Source organism: Papilio xuthus, unplaced genomic scaffold (assembly GCF_000836235.2).
Source record: "Papilio xuthus unplaced genomic scaffold, Pxut_1.1 DF827789.1, whole genome shotgun sequence".
NCBI classification, from domain to species: Eukaryota; Metazoa; Arthropoda; class Insecta; order Lepidoptera; family Papilionidae; genus Papilio; species Papilio xuthus.
In genome coordinates, this window is record NW_013530860.1 from 788,474 (window position 1) to 811,058 (window position 22,585).

Here is a 22,585-nt window from a genome sequence, read left to right on the forward strand (position 1 = left end):
CACAACGACTTCGATATATTTAAAACTATATCAAAATGGAACCATAAACATTTCATCATACAAGTACATTTAAGACCACATGTACCGCGGGAATAGAGAAATGTTTTATTTGTGAACGAGTAAAAGAAATAAAACGAAAGAGATGACGAAAGGCTCTCATTTAAAAATCGAACGGCGCATTCATTTCAATCGCTACTTAGTATAGGCTACGAACGCACTATCGGCTATATATTTTTTTTATTACCGTTGAACTGTACAACGGTAATAAAAAATTATAACAAAAGTATATTTTAACCTTTATAAAGCTGTAATCACATACTTATAAAGGAATGACATGTTTGTAACGTGTTTTTAAAAATTTAAACTTTCCATAATAAAACCATAGATAATAAATAAAATTGCCAATTAGTGAAATGTGTAAATATAATTTCACATTTATGTTGATTTCAAGTATATAGAAATTATCTTTAGTTAGACTTTAAAAATATAGATACCAAATCTATTTGCATAGGATACAAGTACTAATCGCATTTTAATTACATACAGAATTACTTGCTTTTTTTCCATTTCGATAATTTCTGTACATTTCTTTAGACCATTGCGTTAGCTTAACGAAGGTTAACTTACTTTATTCCTAACAGATAGGTTTCAAATTCAAAATGAACTTATAAATTTATACGACTTTAGTAATAATAAATATTCTATTATATAATATAATAATGATAGCGAAGAGTTTCGACCAACATCTCAGGAAGCTCTTCCTAAACAATTGGATTAAGTTCCTGTCTCTGCAGCCCTGACCACTGGTTGTTTGAGTCATGGGACTCCGCAGCCGGTGGTGCTCTATTTTTAATATAATATATTTTGTATATTTTTTATATGAAATGTAACATATTAAGAATAAGGTTAATAAATGAATAATAGTAATATAAATAAATCTGTATTTATGGTCGCTAGTGCGTTATTAGCCTAACGCTGACAGGGCTTTGTAAAAAACAAAGAGAGTATACGGCAGCATGCAACGAGGCCCTTTGTTAGGGCCGGAATGCGTTCAATCCGAGGGCCGGCCCTCGTCTCAACCGGCCCTTGTATATTAATAACCTATAATGACTCTCCATTTTGCTCGGTTGCTAACCTTACAAATACAGCGATGTGTTTGTTGTGGTAATTACTTTGATGTGAAAATCTGACATGTGGCGACATCTAGCAGATAGGTGCTTTTTTAATCCGCTTCAAAAAGGTTTAGGGTATTGATTCCTCTGTGTTTTTCTGACAAGTATAAAAACATTGAACTACGTTAATTACTTACTTTTTTAAGGGATTACTAACGAATTTCAGAAACAATTGCGTTTCAATAGATTTTACAAACTTTTTTCTTTTTATTATTTAATTATTAAGAAGAATTTAAAACATAAAATAAGTCATAAAACAATAAAAATAACTGAAATATGCAATAATTTACCTGCAAGAGAACAGACGCTAAAAGAATGGAGTAAAAACATTCAGACGGCAATTTATCAACTACTTTAACTTGAAGACAATATTTAAGACGAAAACAAAGGAATTTTTAAAATTTCTCATTGTAAAGTTAATTATACGAGAGAAATTCCAAGAAGGAAGGGGATTTTTTGAACGGGGCCAGGAAACTAGCGATTTTGAAACGCGGTAACCGTTATCAATTTTTCTAACGAAACTAAATGCTCCAAATAATAATAAAGCAAGGAGACTAATAAAGTAACTCAATGCCAAAGTTCAACTGTCTAGTCAGTGCATTCCTTCTTCGTATCTCAATATTCCAGACTTTCAGACATATCTAAACAATGCCTTAGTGCAGATTTTAGACATTTAAACTGCAATAAGGTATCCTCTTAGTGGTTACTTAACTCTATAAATCTATATATATAAAAGAAAGTCGTGTTAGTTACACTATTTATAAGTCAAGAACGGATTTACCGATATGGCTGAAAATTGCGAGGAGGTAGCTTAGAGCCACGAGACGGACATAGAAGACTATTTATTCTTTTTAAATGCCTGGAAGAGCTGCTTTTTATTTAACTTACTAATATTATAAATGCGAATGTTTAGATGGATGTGATGTGGATGTACACTAATTAAGTTTTTTTATATATCCACGCGGACGGAGTCGAGGGCGACAGCTAGTATGAGATATATCAACGCTATACTTCACTATATCAACGTTTTAGGAGCGAAAATTTTAATAGTATTTAAAAAAAATCGCCAATTTCATGGACTGAACGCCAGCGGCGCCTGACTCAACAGGTTTGTTATCGTGGATCTGAAAGCCAGATAACGTGTAAAAAAAAGCCGCTAAACAAACAATGCTTTTAGGGATTTGTCGGTGGCCGGTGCAATGCTGTCGACTGCCAACTGCCGACCTCTTATTGTCTCTAGATAACAACGACGCCGTCGCTTTAATTATAGTCGCGACGGTGTTGTAGATTAAGGCCATTTATACTAAGATACATACACTTTGAATCCAGGCGATTTTAATCTGTCGGCATAGAGATGGAATTATATAAAAATGAGCAAGCATGTGGTGGAAAATCTGAGATAAAAAGGAAACAGCTATAGACACGGGCGACGCCAAGGGGTTGGGGTAGGCAACTGCCCACTCCCCCCTTAGACAATCGAAAAATGTTGAATAAATGTAAAAAAACACTTCGAATAAGACCATATTAATGACCTGCCTCCAATAGATTAGCCTAGATTATCGACTGGCGACGCCCATGGCTATAAACAAAATTAGGTGTCACCCGTGACATCGTTCGCACGGAATTTAAAAAATAATTAGTTGCCTATGTGTTTTTCCAGACAGTGGTCTATGCCCATTGAACATTTTAGCGAGATACATTTTTGGAGATACGTAATATGAAACATCCATCCATCTAAACATTCGCATTCATAACATTAGTGACAGTAACATAATAGCTGTTTCCATGTGGCTTTATCAGCATGTTTCATGTGTATCAGTTATAATTTCGTGATGTTTACAAAAACTTTTTTTGTGTCATTCACTAAGCTGATCCTGCCGAAAATACTTTCTACCATAACATCTGTTTACTTCTTCCACTAGTATTATAGATGCCAGCGATTTTATTCGCGGTAAAATTAAAAAAAATCTAGTAATAAATATAGGCAATATCATCCGGGATAGTATAGCAACCCAACAGTTAAAAATGTGTATATTAGAGGAAGTTTAAAAGTAGCGCCAGTGATCGAGAAATTGAGGAATAAAAGATTAGCGTGGTTAACATGTTATGAGGAGGGATGATGATGATATAAGCAGAAAAGTAATGAGATTGAATGTGGATAGCTACAAGGGTAGGGGAAGACCAAAAAAAGCATGGAATGACTGTGTGAAAGAGGATATGCGTAATAAGGGGGTAGACTAGGATATGACGGCTGATAGAGATGTATGGAGGAGTAGTACATACTGTGCCGACCCTTCATAGGGATAAGGGGAGGTTGATGATGATGAGTGAAAGAATTTTTCAAAACGGTTCAGTAGTCCTGAATCTATTCCATGCACACTAATAATATAATCTTTCTTCTTTATTACTAGTATAAATATAGTTTCACAATGGAAATATAAGAGTAGATAGGTACGTTGGAATAGTTCTGAGCAAAAGACATTAAGCTTTTAAATAATTTTATTAATTTTTTAACAGTTCAGGTCCCCCGTTTTTTCCAGGATATAAAAATAACTAAGACTTATACTAAAACATATAATATGTATTAATAAAAATTATGTTTTCTGTTACTTTATTATGTAGATATACTTATCATCACAATCTCGTCTATACATTAACTTAATCAATTCATCCATCCAAACTTTGGTAATACAAATGATTTATATTGTGACCTTTGCATTCAAATATGTTCTACAATACCTTTTCAAAGATTCTGTTTTACAAACCTATAAAATAAAACGCTTTTACTACTAAAAAGTACTATTAATAAAGAAACTACCCGGGAGTATTGTTTTCTTGCTATAGGCAGTAAGACACTATCACTTATTCTTTATAATCATTGTAAATATGTGAACTTAATATTAATATTGGTTTAACTTATATGGCATTGTAATTTATTACATTATTTATAATGGAATTGGATTGTCCAATACATCCTCCGATCAAAGTAAAATGTTTTTCTGTAGTTTATGGTTATCTTGTCATCAACTTGCCCTTACCCTATTGAGGGTTGGCACAGTATGTACTACTGCTCCATACATCTCTATCAGCTGTCATATCTGAATCTACCCCCTTCATAGCATATCTTCTTTCACACAGTCATTCCATATTTTGTTTATGTCATCGCCATACATCTGCATTACATGTCCAAACCACGATGATCTTTTACTCCTCAATTTCTCGATCACTGGCACTACTTTCAAACTTCTTCTAATATACACATGGTTAACCTGTAAAAATTAAATCTCTCGAGCGCTGAAAGGGAACTTTTTTGGCTCAGATCTATTGGCTCAGCCTATATTACTTTTGTTATGTTTTTAGTAGTAATTTATGTAAATAAAAAGATTCTCATATTGACAAAACCTCTGTTTAAAGCATAAAATAGTTACTTTAAATGCTATTCCATTCTATTCAAGTACACCATAGAAATGGTAATTTTTTCTATTTTTTATAAGATTTCTTATCACTTATGCTGTTCCTAAAACCAATAATACTAAAATTTTGCTACTATTTCGAAATATCACAAAAGAAACTTTTATATTTTGAAAACAGTTACGACTTTTAAAAATTATTATAGAGCAATAAGATAAAATTAATATAACACTAACCATCGATTGTGGATTATGAATTAACATAGTTTATTTAGCATTTTGTTTAAAGATTGCATTTTGAAATCATCTAAATCCCTGTACAAGAGTGCCAGAGATTATAAAAATTCTGCGCAATTTATGCTAGCATTACATGAAAGAATTAAAATTAACACTTTTGAACTATTTTTCTTTGATATTATCGCTGTTCTAAGTGTTTTTACTTAATTTTAGTTACGCTTGAACTTTTGTAAAACTTTATTGTTGACATTCTGTAAAACTTTCAGTCGCTAATGTCAAAATCAACTGACACTTGACAACGAACGAAGGGAGGTGTTTGCCATTGGCTGAGACAAACCGTCACCATGGTGACCTTGGTTGCTTGCTGCCAGTGGCCTAGTGGCTTGTAGTTTTTGTCCCTTTCTCGCATAACAGGGGGAGGAAAACCAAAAGATCTAAGTAGATGGTGCTAGCGTCAACAGTCGGCTGTCATCTACCATTTTTTTTAGTCAATATAGCGATTTCAAAGAAGGAAAATGTAATCCTTTTTAATTTTTTGCTATAAATAATTTTAAGAATTATCTTAAAACTATTACTTATTCTTATAATATTATAATAAATATTAATGTGATAAAATAAGCTATCATTTAAGTAAAATGATGGTAATACATATCTTTTGTCTTTATTGGAGTATCACCTTAAGTCGGTATAAGTATAATTATTACTAAAAGCACCAACTACTTTCAAACCTAAAATTTACTGGTAAGACCTAAGATGTACAATGTTTTTTTTCAATGTTAATGTAAATGTTATGTTAATTCAAGCTTTAAAACAGTTGACATGCACCGTATATTAAAAAAATATTCACAAAGTGAATGGTAATAAATACTCGAAGTAATCCAAAATGTCATAACTTATTCTACTTTCCGGCAAATCTTAAGATTCACCGGAGTTCGGGTCTTTACAGTATCATATTAAATAAAGAGGATAAATGTAAACAAACAAAGTTAAAAGTAGTAACGTGTTTTAGTTGATATTATACGGTGCTCAAGTCGCTAAAACAATAGAAATAGTGCTTCAAGTTATTTCTTAAATAACCTCATCGGCAGTATTAATCAACCAAGACACGAAGTAACTCTCAAGTAAAACTCGTCCGCCATGTTTACTACGTTTCAAATTTGTCGTATAATCTTATTGCCATCTCCCTCTGTGTTACACAGCTATGCGTCGCTACTGATCTCTATAAATGGATAGGTCATTGCTTGAAAATAACAGCTTTTGCGTCATTCCAACTTAAACGCGGAATGTTTAAGTTCCTAACAGTTAATTATATCTCTATTATTAGTCTGAATCCCCACCACCACTACCAACCACAACCATCAGCGCCAAAATGACGAAGATCAAATAGGCACAAAATACCACGGTTCATAACCTATCCTTGTATAGAGGTCGGTGCGCGTCGCCGACATTTTGTTTTTTCGTCGCTGACGCCATGCCACGCCACGCCAGTCGCTCGCTACCTGTATGTTAAGATCGTCGCCAAAAATGTTTTCAAGATGTCGGAGCAATTACTAAACATAGATTTTGTTTGTGAGGTTCAGAAGTATCCTTGTTTATACAATTATACTCTAAAAGAATATTCGAAAAAAGATATAACCGAAAAGGCATGGGAAGCAGTAGGAAAAGTTGTTAATTTAACAGGTTAGTATTGACTATTTTACATTATTGTAAACTAAAAAATTCTAGTGAATGAAGTAGTAATATAGTATAATACTTTTTAATTTAATAGGTAACTACATATTTTTTCAAGAACATTGTGTTGTTCCGTAAAATAATTTTTGTTGTCAAGGCAAAATTACCTCAGTGTTGTCATTTCCAATACAAACTGACATTAAAATCAACTTTCGATTAGACGTCAAACTTGTATGAAACATTGGTCGCACAATGGCCACAGGAGCCTTTTTTGTGGTGAATTTCCTCAGTGTTGTCATCTACATTACGTAATTTGCTTAGAAACTGCATACTTATTTTCTTATGTTTTGTTTATTTTGTAGTTTTTAGTGAAGTTTAATAATATAATTATTCGTGAAATCGTTAAAATATTAACTAATAATTTAATACCAAAAACAATATTGTGTATTTTAAAATGTTTTGGGTTAATATTTTTGGGTTGATAATATAATAAATTAAAATAACAAATAATTTAGTACATTTTGCTTTTAATTTCATGCCCTGAATTTCCCGAATTTGAGAGAATTTTTCATTACACTGGTATACATTTGCGCCAGGCGCACTACATAACGACATTTGGAAAAGTCAACAAAGATCTTATGTCATTTTTCTGATATTGACGGGGCCTTCGACTTTAGGGTTACCAGGAAGCAAAAATTTCCTAACTTCTTCCGAAATTCTTTCACTTTAAAAATAAATTGCAAACGGTTGCAAGTTTTAACTTGAGTTTTTTCTTTTGCTTTTTAGTTAAATTATAATAATTGATATAGCAATAGGATTATTAAAAAAAACTTTTTAATATTTAAATAATAATATCATGTTCAGCATAAAAAAAAACGCACATTAGCATTATTAAATCTGTGATCTTAATTATTACACGTATTTTTTTCTGGAATTTCGGGAAAAATAAAAATGGCAACATTCACCCTAGTAGGTGTCTCATTGGTCAAAATATGATGCGGTGAAGACGACATTGTTCGTTCACATATACTAGCCTTGGGTTGTGGGTAGCGGGTTTGCCGATGCCTCCCCCACCCTTTACCAACGTCTGCGTCCTGACGTTGCTTGCGATTCGTTTGCTTAGTACCGTCAGTTAGAACAGCCGATACTTATTTGTAATTTTTACTTTCCATCCGAATTAATTCATTGAATTGTTAAATACTCCTTGTTTTTGTAAGTTATTTATTTTTGTTTTTTTTTTTTAAATTATTTTAACATTAAATAGGTAAAAGTCTGATTAATGGACTTTTATGATAAAACTAAACGTTAAGGCTTAGTATTTATTCTTTAAACCTTAATAGCAATTTATATATATACATAATAACTTCAACCGAGAATTTTTTATAAATTTTATTATGTGTAAAGTACCTACATATAAATAATTTATAACACTTATTATTTTCACGTAATCTTTTTTGTCAACCTTACCGATGTATGTGTGACGTCACAAGACTCGGCAAAGCTTCAGCACACTCGAGTAATATTTTCCGACTGTTATAAGATTCTTGTTGAACTAGTCAAACTTGTATGTAATAGTTCATCTATAGATAATATATATATAAAGTTATATATCTACTAGCTGTCGCCCGCGACTCCGTCCGCGCGGAGTACTATAAATAATAGATACGGGATAAAAACTACATAGTAGCCGATTCACAGACATACACAATACGGTCACAAAATTTCATGAGAATCGGTCAAGCCGTTTCCGAGGAGTATGGGAACGAAAATTGTGACACGAGAATTTTATATATAAGATGATTTAATGTGATTATTTTGTCACGTTTCTTGAGGCTTTAGAAAGTAATTAGCTAATTATTTTCACAATATTTTACTATTAATACCAACTAATGTTAACCGATGTTATCGTCTCGATGTCTGTTAGACTCGACTGTGTCTTGTTTCCCGAAATATTTCTTAATGAGCTTCAGCCATGTAGCGACAATATGTTCGGTAAAAGTGTAGGGCAACTCATCTGTAATTACGGTTGTCTACAGACAGCGCTCGCTTAGCTCGGTGAATTAAGAATTAAATTTAATTCTCTTACTTTCAGCATTGCAAGCGAAAGAGAAATGGAAAAATCTACGTTCAGTGTTCGTAAGAAACCTAAAACCTCAGCCAAAGGGTTCAAAAAAGAAGAAATACTACTTAACAGATGCAATGCAATTTATTAAACCGTATATAAAAATAGCTGGAACACCATCAAGTTTACCCGATCCCGAAGAACAAGACGATGAATACAATGAACCACAAGACCCGCTGTCCCCTGCATCAACACCATCGCGCAGTTCATCACCAACATCAGAGTTAACTAGGCGTAGTTCATCTGACTTCTCAAATCAAAATTATAGAAGAAAAAAGAAAAAAATAAGTGAGACTGACGAATTATTAAATGAGTTTATGAAATCAAAAAAGACTAAAAAGGACGATGGTGAGAAGCCAACAATTAATAACGCGAACAAGATGTTTTTGTTAAGTTTGCTGCCAGATTTAAATTGTATGACACCAACACAAACAAGAATATTTAAACGGCAAGTCATAGATTTAATGGATAATATATTAACCGAACCCCCTAACTCTTCTACTCATACGATAACATTGAAATCAGAACACATACCAAGTACATCGAATGCCTCATCCTCGCAAATAACTCGATTAGAAGAATGGTGAAAAACACAGGAAGATGTGAGAGCTTCGTAAAAATAATTTCGTTAGCAGTTTTTATCTAATTTCAGGTTCGAACACATTTAAGATATTTTGGTTAGCTTTTTCCCGCGATTTCATTTACGCGGAATTAAAAAAAAAACAGGATGAATAATACAAAATGTTATTTGAGTATATGTTCTATAACTATGCCAAATTTCAAATAAGATATGTCGAAACGTTGCAGAGTTATATTCCACGAGAATTGTATAGAATTCCAGGATCATAGGTATGTTTTCATAAGGTATTCTTCCAGATTGTTTTCTACATCTATAGCAAATTTCATCGAGATCCATGTAGCCATTCTAGAGAAACTTAGGTACAAACAACCATCCATTTAAACATTCGCTTTTATTTTAGTAAGATTTTTTTTATATCATAAGGTGGCAAACGAGCGAGCGGCCACCTGAAATCGATGAAATAGCGAAGTGACCGTTGCCCATAGACATACGCAATTGCATATGCATTGCCTACCTTTAATCGACGGAGGAGAGGATGCACAGAGAGAAAATATTTTCCCTTCCCATGCATCCTCTCATCCGGAAAGTCCACTTCCACTTCAAATCATTTCCTTATAAGAAAAAGGGTGGGAAGGGAAAGAGGTCTAATTTTGACCTCCGGGACGCACACTCATCAGACTGTACGCGGAATAGCTTCCACTTCACGCCTGTCTTCTGTGTGGTCGTGGTATTTTACCGGGCGAGCCTGGCCAATTCAAAATCGGCGTCTTTCACTTCACTGGTTATCTTAAAATACCTGAAGAAAGACCCTAATTAGTTTGAAAATTTCTGAATCGGTTACATTTTAACGTTCGATTTGTCGCGTATTGAATCAAACATGTCCATTCCTGTTAGAACACGTTCAGTAACGCAACTCTTATCAGGAGACGGGAACTCAAAAATACTTGTTAATTTTGTTGTTAATTATATTAAAAATTGTAACACTGTAATCCTTGTAAATTGGTGTATTTTTTGTATAGCTAATAACCAAGTACTAAGTTAATTATAACAAGAATTAAACTTAACTAAAAACAATATAGGTTTGCCCTTTTCACTATACCGACATTTAACAACATACTTAATTATGGAACAGAAGTTTTGGATTGCATCGAAACAAAATTTATCATGGTGCACTAAATTTCTAACATTTTTATTTTTATTTCTTGTACATATATCGTTAACTTATAAAATATAATTTTAGTTATTCGGTATACTTACAAAATATACCAATGCTTTTAATATAAATTTACGTTAAATTATCATGACCATCGGTGACACGTTTTGGTTTACGATTTGGTCTCGGTTTTGGAGTTGTTGTTGTTGTCGTGGTTGTTGTTGTTGTAGTCGTCGTTGTTGTTGTGGTTGTTGTTGTTGGTGTAGTCGTCGTTGGGGTGGTAGTTGTCGGCGTCGTAGTAGTCGTTGGTGTTGTTGTTGTTGTTGTTGGTGTAGTTGTTGTTGGGGTTGTTGTTGTTGGTGTAGTTGTTGTTGGTGTAGTTGTTGTTGGTGTAGTTGTTGTTGGTGTAGTTGTTGTTGGTGTGGTTGTTGTTGGGGTTGTTGTTGTTGGTGTTGTTGTTGTCGGTGTGGTAGTTGTTGTTGGAGTAGTCGTTGGTGTTGGTGTAGTCGTAGTAGTAGGCAAAGTTGTCGTAGTTGTTGTTGTTTCCGGAGTTGTTGTAGGTGCGTCGGTGGGCGGCGGTACAGTGGTAGTAGTTGTGGTTGTTGTTGGCGGTAGTGTTGTTGCTACTGTAGTAGTTGGCTTTGGTGTAGTTGTAGTTGTTGTGGTAGTAGTAGTTGTTGTTAGTTTACGAGTGATAGTTTGTCGTAATTTCACAATTGTCTTTGTACTTTCAGTCCCTCCAAGTATTGCCTTGACAACGCTTGCTGGTATCCAGTGTCCTGGCATCATCGCCTCGACGGGATTCGCAATAAACACCAGCGGGTCCTCTCGAGAGGACGGCGACATTGAAATGTAGGACGTAAGTCCGCATGTTAAGACTGTTATTGCTCTGATGATTACATTAGGCAACACTAGAAAAAAAGGGCAGATAAATGCTATCGTAGTTGTCCTAGAATTAATAAATTAATTAATGTTCCAAACTCACTTTGCTTTGTTTTCTAATAACGTATAAAATTTTATCTTGTTCATGTTTCTATTGCACTATTATGTTCACTTGCATAACGTATTTTTGTATATTTGTCTTTATAATGCGTAGAGTTATTATTAAAATCTATTATTGTATGAAATTGGCCGTGACTTTTCAATGGATAAATAAAAAATTGATGGAAAATCAATTTTCAATTAAAATTATTTATAGGGAATGTAAAATTGATTTCGTCTTTTTTAATAATTTCTTCTCGTAAACAAAAGTTTGTTAAGAGTCATGTCAAATACGACTACCTTTGAGCAATTAAATATTCAAAATTTGTTTATACACCTTAAACCAGCATCAATATCATACCAATGTCAGAGACCTTGTTTCTAAAATGGCCACTAAGCCCAAAAGTTTCTATATTAAAGACAAGCCCGTCTGTGAGAGTTTATTTTAAAATTTTAAGCATACTGATTCTACTCTACTTCATTTTTTAATTCTAATGTAATCTCAAATTATCTTTTAATCGGGTTCTTTCTGGCAACTTTTTAATTAAAGGAATAAATTCAAGTTAGTTAATATATACCAACCTTTAAAAAATAGAAATAAAGCAGTATTATAAAATAATAACTTTATTTTTAACCATACATATAAATAGTTACTTTTCTCTATGATAGATTTTCGTGATCATCTCTAGGTTTTTTACGAACTGGCTTCTGACGTTCCGTTGGTGGTTCAGTGGGTGCCTCAGTGGGTGCTTCAGTGGGTGCTTCAGTGGGTGCTTCAGTGGGCGCTTCAGTGGGCGGTTCAGTGGGTGCTTCAGTGGGTGCTTCAGTGGGTGCTTCAGTGGGCGCTTCAGTGGGCGCTTCAGTAGGTGCTTCAGTGGGCGATTCAGTAGGCGCTTTAGTGGGTGCTTCTGTAGGCGCTTCAGTGGGTGCTTCAGTAGGTGCTTCAGTGGGTACTTCAGGAGCTGCAGTAGCTTCAGAAGGAGGATCTGTAGGTGCCTCAGTCGATGTAGTCGTGATCTCACTTGTTACTTCTGTGGTAACTTCGATTTTCTTAGTCGGGCGAGGAGCTTCAGTTATAAACTCTGACAATTTTTCCCTTTGTGTAACCAGCCTTGTTGTACCCTCTAGCATAACTTTAAGAATGCTCAAAGGTATCCAATGTCCTGGCATGTTAGCTTCTACGGGGTTAGCGATGAACATAAGTGGATCATTATCAGGGTCGTATGCATTTATAATCTTAAGGTTAATGGCGTAAATAATTAACACTAATATTCTGAAGCAAGCATTTGAATTCACTGGAAAGAAATAGTCATTTAAATATTTTTATTATCTCAAATGATTTAAATTTATATTGTTAAAAGCATGTCTTACTTTTTCTTTTCATGTTTTAAAGTCACGATAATAGCATTTCATCGTCTTCATTTTGCAACGCGTGAGTCAATGGGGAAGCGGAAAATCGTTCTGCTCATTGATATCGGTTAAATAAATCAACCAATGGAAATTAACCGAGGCTTTCTACAAATGAAAATGTACGAAATGAATAATGTATGCATTAATATTAACTCAATTTCCTTTCTCTTGCACATGGTTTTAAATTATAAAAGAATAAAATTAATTTTGCAAAAGCATTGCACTGTAGGGAGTTTGTCCTTGACAAACTTAGTCTGCTCAGATTAGAGATATGTATCATCATCTTACTGTACGACACTGAAGGGCTCGGAGTCTACCCTGAGTTAAAGGTAACTAGGCCATAGTCAACCACGCAGGGTCAGTGCAGGTTGGTTGACTTTACACATATCTTTGAATTTCTTCGCATATATGCTAACGAAAGGCAAAAATATATAGCACCAAATTGGCCATATCATGCAAAATAGAAACCCATAATTTATGCCTAACCCAGAGACTAACGGATGGAAATGCTTAGATGGAGTTTAATAAAAAACTAAAAAAATATAAATACATTTAATGCGATGGGGTAATAAATAACAACAACAGAGAATCAGTCTTTAGTTTGGTCACCGTAGCTCACTGCTCAGCTAATCCGTAACTTAGAGTTTGATAAATATCAGTCACTCATTCACTCAGTTGACAGTATGAGAGTGTCACAATCACTTAATCAGAATCGTGAGATGGAACCACTGATCTCTGTAAATGGATAGGCTTTGAAATGACAGCTTTTGCTTTGTTCTGACTTACACGCGGTTCTTGAAGTTAACAGTTGACTCCGCTATGAACCGTCAACGCCACAATGGCGTTAATCAAATAGGCACAAAATACCACATCTTATAGCCTGTCCATTTATAGATGTTAGAACGTGGAACGTCACTCAATCACCGAGTCACTGATGAGTGAGGTGAACCGATTGTTCGAACACTCATGCACTCAATCACTGAGCGTTGTGAGGTGGTCTTCAGATGTGGGAAAAGCGTCTAAGTCTACGTATAGTTGCTTCTGGCCAGTGAGTTTGTCAACGATGACCGCGAATGTGGGACGATCGGTGGGATTGTCTGCCCAGCAGTCCGTCATCAGCTCGTAAAGCCGGGTGGACGCGCGCGCAGGCCGAGGCAATCGTCCACCTCCCGTTAAATATGTTGGAACCTGATGATTGCTTAGTTCCGCATACGGGAAACCACCTGGAATGAGTAGATAAAATTATGTTGATGTCTTATCATTTAGTGTTAGCACCTTTTTCCACTAACACGATATCATATTTGGTTTCTGACATTTACAAATATTTTCTTTACGTATTTATTCTAATTAAATTATAACATTGTTTATGTACAAAGTTATTCAACGTATAACTTCTTATTTACGTTTGTAACTAATCCATGTAAATAAAATTAGACATTGGATTTTCGTTCATATGTATATTTGAAATAAGGGCTTTTTAATCTAACGTTATGTTCATTATGTTTTGTATTCTAATGTTCATTCATTAGTCAGTGATTAAAACATCTGAATGAATCTTTATCTCATTCGTAATGTTGTAGTGAAGATTATTTACTTATAATATTGTGTTAATATTACAAATATCATTCATTGCTAATTCATTATCACTTTGTAGGTAAACATAATTTCCGATAGACAAACTCGTTAATACATCAAATATCATCATCATCAGCTCACTATACGTCCCCACTGAGGGGCTCGGAGCCTACCCTAGGTTAAGGGTGACTAGGCCATAGTCAAACACGCTGGCCAAGTGCGGGTTAGTTTGACTTCACACATATCTTTGAATTTCTTCTCAGATATGTGTAGCATCACGATGTTTTCCTTCACCGTAAGAACGTCGGATAAATGTACATATGTAAATCGGATATCGAAAAACACATTGGTACATGGCGGGATTCGAACCCAGGACCTGCAGATTGCAAGTCAAGTGCTTGACCCCTGAGCCACCGACGCACATCAAATATAGTTTGAATTAATAATATACTTTTGTGACTGGTAGAGCCCGCGAAATTCATAGATAGAAAATTAATAATGATGATACAAGACAATAGATGTCTTTTTCTTCTTAACCATGTCTTTTTACTTGAGATTGTCTAATTCGCAGACCTGTGACGCCTCTTTCCATCCAGCGCCCTGGACGGTCGACAAACCGCGCCCTACCCTAGGTTGGTTTAGTTTTGAGCTTGATTACCCCAATATTCAGCCAACTTAGGTCTGGGTCCTATACTAAGGTCTTAATCTGCTGTTGTCTGTAATGTGTTATTTACCTAAAGTGGCGATCTCCCAGAGTAAGACAGCAAATGCCCAGACGTCGCTGGCACTGCAATAATGCGCGTGGAAAATAGCCTCTGGGGCCAGCCAGCGTAAGGGCACGGGTCTCGCCCGAGTGTGGACGTATACGCCCGACCGCGACAGACCGAAGTCGGCCACTTTTAGTGTCCCCGCACTGTCCACTAGAATATTCCGAGCAGCTAGATCACTGGAAAAAAGAAAATAATGTTTTAATCGTAATTGGCTATGGACTGAGCTTCAATGGTAATCGCTAGGTCGTGTTTGAAGGATATTTTCCACTAGCGCGAATTGTTCTTTAGTGGAAAGCGGTTTTATTCGAACTATACCTCTCATGGTTGCACCATTTTAAAATTATAGAACCTTTGTAAAATCACAACCATGAATAGTACTTGATAACGCAAGAATGTTCTTTATAAAAAATATTATACGCTCTCTGAAAACCTTTTTGCGGATTTTCTTTGCGGGTTAAGGCTTTGACAACCGTTGCTAGGCGACACAGGTCATGTCAATAACCTTTTCTCATTTGACGGTGACACCCAAAAGCTGATTTTACGGTACTGATCTGATTTACTTTAAGGGTCCGAAAATTTTATCTGAGTGTCTAAAGTAAAAATTGCTCAAATAATTTAACAGGCGTTCTAAAATTTTCGTTTAAAACTAGTTAGATTTAGTTTCTATTTTAGATTTTGAATTAAAATAAGTTCTATGGTCAATAATATTATATTATAAACTTTACTTTACATTAATTAATAATGTTAGCGCATTTACATTTTAAAATCTCATTTTATAATTTCTTCGCAAATATGTGCCAAAAATGTCCTAGGCCTGGGTTTACTTGACTCCTATGTAAGATGACAATATTCGATTATTATAAAATCTGTTACAACATTATCGATCTATGTCCGATTTACCTCGTTAGAGGGACATTTTGAATAGATTAAAGCAAATCCGGAGCCTCACGACCTCGTCATCGATACGCGGCGCGTGTAAGCTTATTTTATTCAAACATTGAGGATATTTTTTTCTATTACATATGATGCCATAAGGATAATACACGAAAATAGAACGGATGACATACATTTATTACAAAAGTATGTGCTCGTAGTTACTGAAGGTTATCACATATTAATATTTAAGTTTTTTTTACTTAAAATCATTTATGCGACTTTGCCTTTTTTTAGTGTAAGGCGCTTATTTAATTTCCTTTTTCAAAGAACGTCAAGCTCGGAAATAAGATAAACGTTGTAATTATGTAAGCATCAAAGAGTTTGAACCTTAATCAAATTTAAAACGATCGAATCACAAACATCTTGAAAGTATCATTTGGTGTATAATAAGACGGTTTGTGAAGACATGCTTGTTACGGAATTAAATCTTTCCGGGGCTCGGCCGGGTTGCTGTGTAGGGTCCAGGAGGTGGGGGATGTTTGACAGGGGGTGGCAAGGGCGCCCCGGCGGTTGTTCGCGGAATATTTTACAAATTTCCCGGTACCTCGACCTCGTGAGACCCTCGGGCTAAAGTTTGCTCAATAAGAAAAATATGCCGCAATTGGCTTGTATTTACACGATCTTGTTTGAGTTTCGATGTTGTTTTATTCCTATTACAGCTAAGAAAGGTAAGTAAATAATAAAACTTCTCAACAATGGTACAGAATTAAACTAATGTTTTCCTAGCCTAATCAGTCTACTAAGGCAAGTTTAAGTTTTTATTATTTAACTTAGAAATTGAAGAAAATCTAAATCATTTTCTATTTAATAATTAACATTAACAGTGACGTTTGGTAACTCTGAGTTTCTAGTACCGAAATATCTGTATAAAAATTTATTACCATCTCTCTCTATTGTTTGAGAAAATCTGAGATACAAATGGAAATTAAATACACAAAACAATCGAAGATCGTACTATTCGAAGTCTACTCACCGATGTGTAATCCCTCTCTCTTCTAGATGTCTCATGCCGAGAGCTACTTGTAACGCGTACTCCCTCATGGTACTACTGTCCAGGTGCAACGCAGGCTCCGCCACGTAATGATCCCGGACTCTAGGGTTCACGTCGTCTCTATACAATTTGTCATCGTATAAAGCTGGATCTGAGTCACTTAGGTTTGTGTATTCCGCTGTAATAGAAGAATTTATATGAATCTTTCGCAGATAAAAGAAATTAAGCAAAAATAAATGAATCTTTGTTAAAAGTAGAAAATAAATCTAATTTCCTTCATTAATGAAAACGGCAAAAATATAATTACAACGTAATTTTTTAAAGCCCCTAGCAAAATACCCATATCAAAATGTTTTAAACGAATGATTGCGCTGACGAAACAACAGGGGCTTTAATTTATGTTTTCTAAACAACTTACAATCTACTTCAAAACGTCTATCTGCATCGCCATTCCTTTTAGAGCGTTGTATGTCCAGCTTGCGCCTTCCTCTGGCCGCACGCAGAAGAGATAGCAGGTCGCCTCTCGGCGCGTGTTCCAGCAAGGCAATGAGCGGTGCCTTGGTTGTACAACAGCCTACTAATCTGATCACGTTCCGGTGGTAACCAACATGTTTTAACATCACTATCTCTCTAAGGAAGTCCTGCATTTCTTCCTCATTTGCGTTATCTGTTAAAATGTATTTATAGAAATAAAAAAATAACTTAAATCTAATGTAAAAGTTTAATACACGTTACGAGGCTTTGTATATAGGTTTGGAAGTCTTAGTATTATTACTAGGATTTGCTATTAGTTGTAATTCATACCACTATTAGGTTGTAGTCTTTGGCAAAAGTTAGTCTCTACCTGATAGCATTTTAGCGGCGACTGTAGTTGTCTCTCCGCCTGGCATGTCGAGTTCCGCCAAGTGCACGTGCCCGAACGCTCCGCTGCCGATCAACGCGCCGAGATGGACACGTGTCCGCGCCACTTCCCACTTATCTGTGCCTTCACCTGTTGTCTGAAGTTAATACTAAATTAGTAAAGAGACCGAAGGTTCGTTGATAAGTAGGGTTAGCTGGAATAATCCAAACTAGCCAAAACAATATCTTAACCCAAATTGTGGATTAGCGGAAGAGTATCATGTTTTTATAATTAGCAATATGCTGGAATATTAAAATTTAAATCTACGGATACATCTTATAAATGCTAATGTTTGGATGGATGGATGTTTGTTTGAAGTTATATCCAGAACAGCTCCGTGGATTTCGCTGAAATTTGGCTCACATGTACAACATAGTTTGGTAGAACACGGGTTACTTACTATGTTTTTATTACCGCATGGACACAGTCGCAGGCGACAACTAGTTAAATAATATTCGGCTTTTATTATGAGTAAGCAATGAATAGGCAATTTGGGACAAAGCAATCCTTGCAGAGTAAAGCGTAACGTTGAGTTGTAATTACACGCTTCGTTAAATTATTTATTTATTCCCTTTTCCTAATAATATAAGGCCTGTTAAAAAAAAGACATATTTTTTCTAACCTCAAAATGTTTGTGGACGTAGAGAGGGCTGTTTTCCATTTGTCCCCTTGACTGTACCTCGTTTGTCCTGAAGAATAAATTAATAATATTTTTTTTTATTGACATATGGATAAAGTTTTCCAAGACAATGGTGTCTTTAATTTCCTATTCTCTATATATCCTTAATAGAAACAAACTTTCATGTTGTATTCAAATTAAAATATAAAGTAGTTTCCTCAAATTAAGCTAATAAATTCGTAATAACATATAAAAACATAAATTTAAATATCCAATCACATATTCAATGAATATGTTAATAAATCAAATCTCGAATTCGACACCAATTCCAGATGTTCTATCGCAAATTACGAACGTTATACGGAATTATGGCAATCGATGGGGGAGGCCTACGTTCAGCAGTGGACGAATTGGGGCTGAATATGATGATGATGATGAAGGCGAATCTTGTACAGTTCTACAGTTCTAAAAAGGTCGTTTCTTCCAACGCTTAAGATTCTAATCGCCTTAACAGTGGTAGACGCCATTAATAATAAAATCAGATGCACGAATGGGCTTTGCCCAGCGCAATACCATGACCACACAGAAGACAGGCGTCACGTGGTAGCAATTTCGCGTTTCGGTTGATGAGTGTACGTGGTCTAATTTTGTCCCCTTTCCCTGTCTACCCTCTTCTTATAAGGAAAGGATGCGAAAGAAGGTGGATTTGACAGAGAAGATCGATTCGATTAAAGGTAGGCAGCGCATCTGCAATTGCGTATATCTATGGGCAGTGGTCGCTCCGCTATTTCGACTACTCCAGGTGACCGCTTACTAGTTTGACACCTTATAATAAAAAAAAATAGAAACGCACGTGGCAAGATAGCGTTATTGTGGTTAGATGTCATCACTACGTCACATGTCAAGGGTCACTTGCGCCACTAGTGACGTAACGTTTACGCAAACCGTACCATACTGTTACAAGCACAAACCGATTATATTTTCAATGTTAATATAATCATCAAGTAATTTTAAACCTTAACACAGGGTCATAAAGTTCATTAGAACTTGGCAATGAATAGAATGAGTTAGGAAATTTGAGAATCAGATGTCGATTATTGGTTAACGTCATTGTTATTGTTAGAACGCATTAGTTTTAGCCTTATTCCTAATAACTGTCGCATCTTTTTTTTAGTGTAGTAATAATATTCTGCTTTCTTAATAAATAAAACTTTCGATAATATTTGAAAATTTCCGCTACACTGTTTCGCAAACCATAAAGGACGAGTTGTAAATGTTTTTTTTAAATACATTTGTCTGGCAAAACGCAACCCACGTACATGAAACCTTTTTGCAGATTTTTTTAAATATAATTTATCGTTATAGAAAGATATCGATATAAATTGAATGACACGAGTATAAAAATTGTTTTATTTATTAAAGAAATCATAAATTCTTAAGTATTTTTATATGTTCTTATACAAAAGTAAACTGCATATCAACACCTACAGTATAATTATGACAAATCACACCTAAACTTTAAGGATCGTTAACAACACTAATGGTGTATCAGATTCGTATCTGTAATGTTTCGCAGCCGGTCATTAATCATTCCTTAAGTATAGTGCTAACCAAACTTTATTGCGGCTCCTGATAATAGTTACCGACATGGGGAAACAATAAACGATTTTGTTTTCCCCAGTAGATGGCGTTACGAGTAGCTGTGTACAAATTAGGAAATAAAATGTGGCCTTTTATCTATAGGAAAACTAAAATAAATTAAAATTTAGTATTACTTGTAGTATAAAGTAAAACATCTATATATAAGTATATAAAAATAAATTGCTGTTCGTTAGTCTCGCTAAAACTAATTATTTTTATTTTTCATTCTACGCGGACGAAATCGCGAGCGACAGCTAGTTGTGTATAAAATTTGATAATTTTCATTGCTGTTATGAAACACTAGCTGCTCCCTAGCTGTTCGAAGCTATCCTCGAGCTCCCATAAAGTTTGAATCGTATAATACTTTCATATGTACGATGTTATTCTGAATACACGATCATTTCCGATGTATTGCGTATTACCATAGAAAGGTAGTAATGGATGATAAATCATGTAACGAGTTATTTTTGTAATTTTCCTGTCACTTAGTCATATCATGAACTATTTAAAAAGCATCAAACCTGTTTTTTATTTCTAATACTCCTTCGTAAACTTCGAAAATGAAAACTTGACTCGTTAAATTATAAACTGTCGATGTTCACAATTGATCGGTGACATACAATGACGTGACGTATTTCATGTCATCGTAAAAGGGTGAACGTTAAATGTATAAGTGGTTGGTATATTTAATTTGTTTACATTCAAGTCTTTAAGCAACAATAAAATACTAGACATTTGGGCCTATAAAAATTGCATACAAAATACAAGATATGCGACTGACTTCTTACTAATGTTGCTAATATTCTAAACGCGAATATTTAGATGAATGGATGGATAGACGCATGGATGGATGTTTGTTGTAAGGTATCTCCGGAACAGCTGAAAAGATTTTGATGAAATTTGGCATAGATGTAGAACATAGTCTGGAAGAACACTAAGGCTACTAATTATGTTTTTTTTTAACTTCGCACTGAGGGAATCGCTTGCGACAGCTAGTATGTAATAAAAATTAGATTTGTTGTATAACGTTATGATGATAACTTAATTAAGTTGTTGCTTAATAAATGCAAGATGAGTGACTTAACCTCTCACTTAAGATAACTTAGGTGATAAAAGGTAGACTGCTGTGAATAATTGATTGAGTTTTATATCATGTTTCGTAAATCTAATGCTTTTAGAATTGATGCTTTAGGTCGATTGAAAGATTAACCGAGACAGTTCCTTATTGCAGTTATGGATACGAATCCATCAACTGGATTGTGTAAACACCGTGTTTAGAGAAAGGGGCAAAGATGCGGCGGGATACTGATGTGATAAACAACGCAAATGGACATCTACAACCCCAGATTGACAGAGGAGATGATAAGGAAGAAGAAAATACGTCTCTCTCTCTCCCTAGCTTGCATCCCACAAGGTAGTGGGTTCAGCTTTCCCAATCCAAAGAAGAAAAGACCTCGAAGAACCTTATTATGATAGCACAATTAATGCTGATAATATTAAGAGTTTTTTTTTTTATTTTTATGTTAAAAAAAGCGATGTCCTTTCTGTAGCCGCAAGTAAATACAATTAACGTGCACTTTGATGTTTCATATGTATATTTTTTTTCGTCTTGACCCAGTTCTCAACAATAATTCGATGGTCACCGATACTTCTAGTCTGGCTAAATGTGAACATTCGTATTGCCTTTCACTCGAACTTTAACTCCATCGATATGCGAAAAGGTTTAAGTTACAAACTGACCACAAGTTAAATACATTTTATTTCTGAACTAACTGTCGACCGCGACTCCGTCTGCGCGGAATTAAAACAAAACAATTGGTTGCAGCGTAATGTTATATAGCCTAAAGCCTTCCTCTATAAATGGACTATCGTACAAAAATTTTCAAATCGGACCAGTAGTTCCTGAGATTAGCGCGTTTAAACAAACAAACAAACTCTTCCGCTTTATAATATTAGTATAGATTAAGATATCTTAGGAGGTTATTGCAAGCTTTTTTTAGTTTTTACCTATCTTGATTTTTGATATCAAATCTTGCAAATTTGATCCACTTCCTGGTTATCGATTAAGCTGATATTTTTATACATGTGTAAATCGCGTGATCGTATATTATGATATGGTACTAATCTGATGATGGAGCTGGAAGGTGGCACTATAGTAACTTCGCAATGAAACGACACAATCTCATAGAGTTTAGGCTCGTTTGAATCGTCTTGAGGAACAGTTCGTCTTTTTTAATTTTTGTTTTTCTTTAATTAACATGAACAATATAACATAGCTTGTTTTTTAAAAATTAATTTTATTATTATAGTATTATTGGATGAAATAAGTCGGGATTTAAAGAAATTTTAAGTTTTTCTTTCGACACTTCTATTAAAATTGGCAAGGCATTTTGAAAGATCGGTCACCACATTCTCC

The 22,585-nt window shown here is 34.8% G+C and overlaps 4 protein-coding genes across 6 annotated transcripts in view; 1 reads left to right on the forward strand and 3 right to left on the reverse strand.

Moving 5' to 3' along the window:
- The first annotated feature begins 6,045 nt into the window (after positions 1-6,045).
- LOC106115440 (uncharacterized) lies at positions 6,046-9,602 on the forward strand. Its single transcript, XM_013308795.1, has 2 exons — positions 6,046-6,499; positions 8,583-9,602. Exons 1-2 carry the CDS (start codon positions 6,355-6,357, stop codon positions 9,197-9,199), a joined length of 762 nt encoding a protein of 253 aa, XP_013164249.1. The 5' UTR covers positions 6,046-6,354; the 3' UTR covers positions 9,200-9,602.
- An 843-nt stretch (positions 9,603-10,445) lies between these two features.
- LOC106115412 (salivary glue protein Sgs-3) lies at positions 10,446-11,466 on the reverse strand. The gene is made up of 2 exons (XM_013308766.1): positions 11,331-11,466; positions 10,446-11,256 (listed from the first exon to the last, which is right to left on the reverse strand). Coding segments are annotated over exons 1-2 (780 nt in total). The 5' UTR covers positions 11,332-11,466; the 3' UTR covers positions 10,446-10,477.
- A 468-nt stretch (positions 11,467-11,934) lies between these two features.
- LOC106115470 (non-classical arabinogalactan protein 31-like) lies at positions 11,935-12,874 on the reverse strand. Its single transcript, XM_013308862.1, has 2 exons — positions 12,698-12,874; positions 11,935-12,621 (listed from the first exon to the last, which is right to left on the reverse strand). The coding sequence occupies exons 1-2, from the start codon at positions 12,708-12,710 to the stop codon at positions 11,987-11,989; spliced, it is 648 nt and encodes a 215-aa protein (XP_013164316.1). The 5' UTR covers positions 12,711-12,874; the 3' UTR covers positions 11,935-11,986.
- Positions 12,875-13,273: 399 nt separating this feature from the next.
- The window catches only part of LOC106115468 (fibroblast growth factor receptor 3), a 78,025-nt gene continuing 68,713 nt past the window's right edge, over positions 13,274-22,585 (reverse strand). For all 3 annotated transcript variants that reach the window (XM_013308859.1, XM_013308857.1, XM_013308858.1), the window contains exons 9-14: positions 18,532-18,598; positions 17,853-18,006; positions 17,427-17,675; positions 16,991-17,186; positions 15,046-15,257; positions 13,274-13,959 (exon numbers count right to left, since the gene is read on the reverse strand). In XM_013308859.1, coding sequence (XP_013164313.1) covers positions 13,709-13,959; positions 15,046-15,257; positions 16,991-17,186; positions 17,427-17,675; positions 17,853-18,006; positions 18,532-18,598 — 1,129 coding nt within the window. In that variant the 3' untranslated portion in view covers positions 13,274-13,708. The remainder of the gene's footprint in view (positions 13,960-15,045; positions 15,258-16,990; positions 17,187-17,426; positions 17,676-17,852; positions 18,007-18,531; positions 18,599-22,585) is intronic.

Bases quoted from the DNA above. Each gene is read 5' to 3' on its own strand.
- LOC106115440 (XM_013308795.1), top strand. From the start codon at position 6,355: ATGTCGGAGCAATTACTAAACATAGATTTTGTTTGTGAGGTTCAGAAG. The intron at 6,500-8,582 runs GTTAGTATTGAC...TCTTACTTTCAG, and splicing joins AAAAGTTGTTAATTTAACAG to CATTGCAAGCGAAAGAGAAA.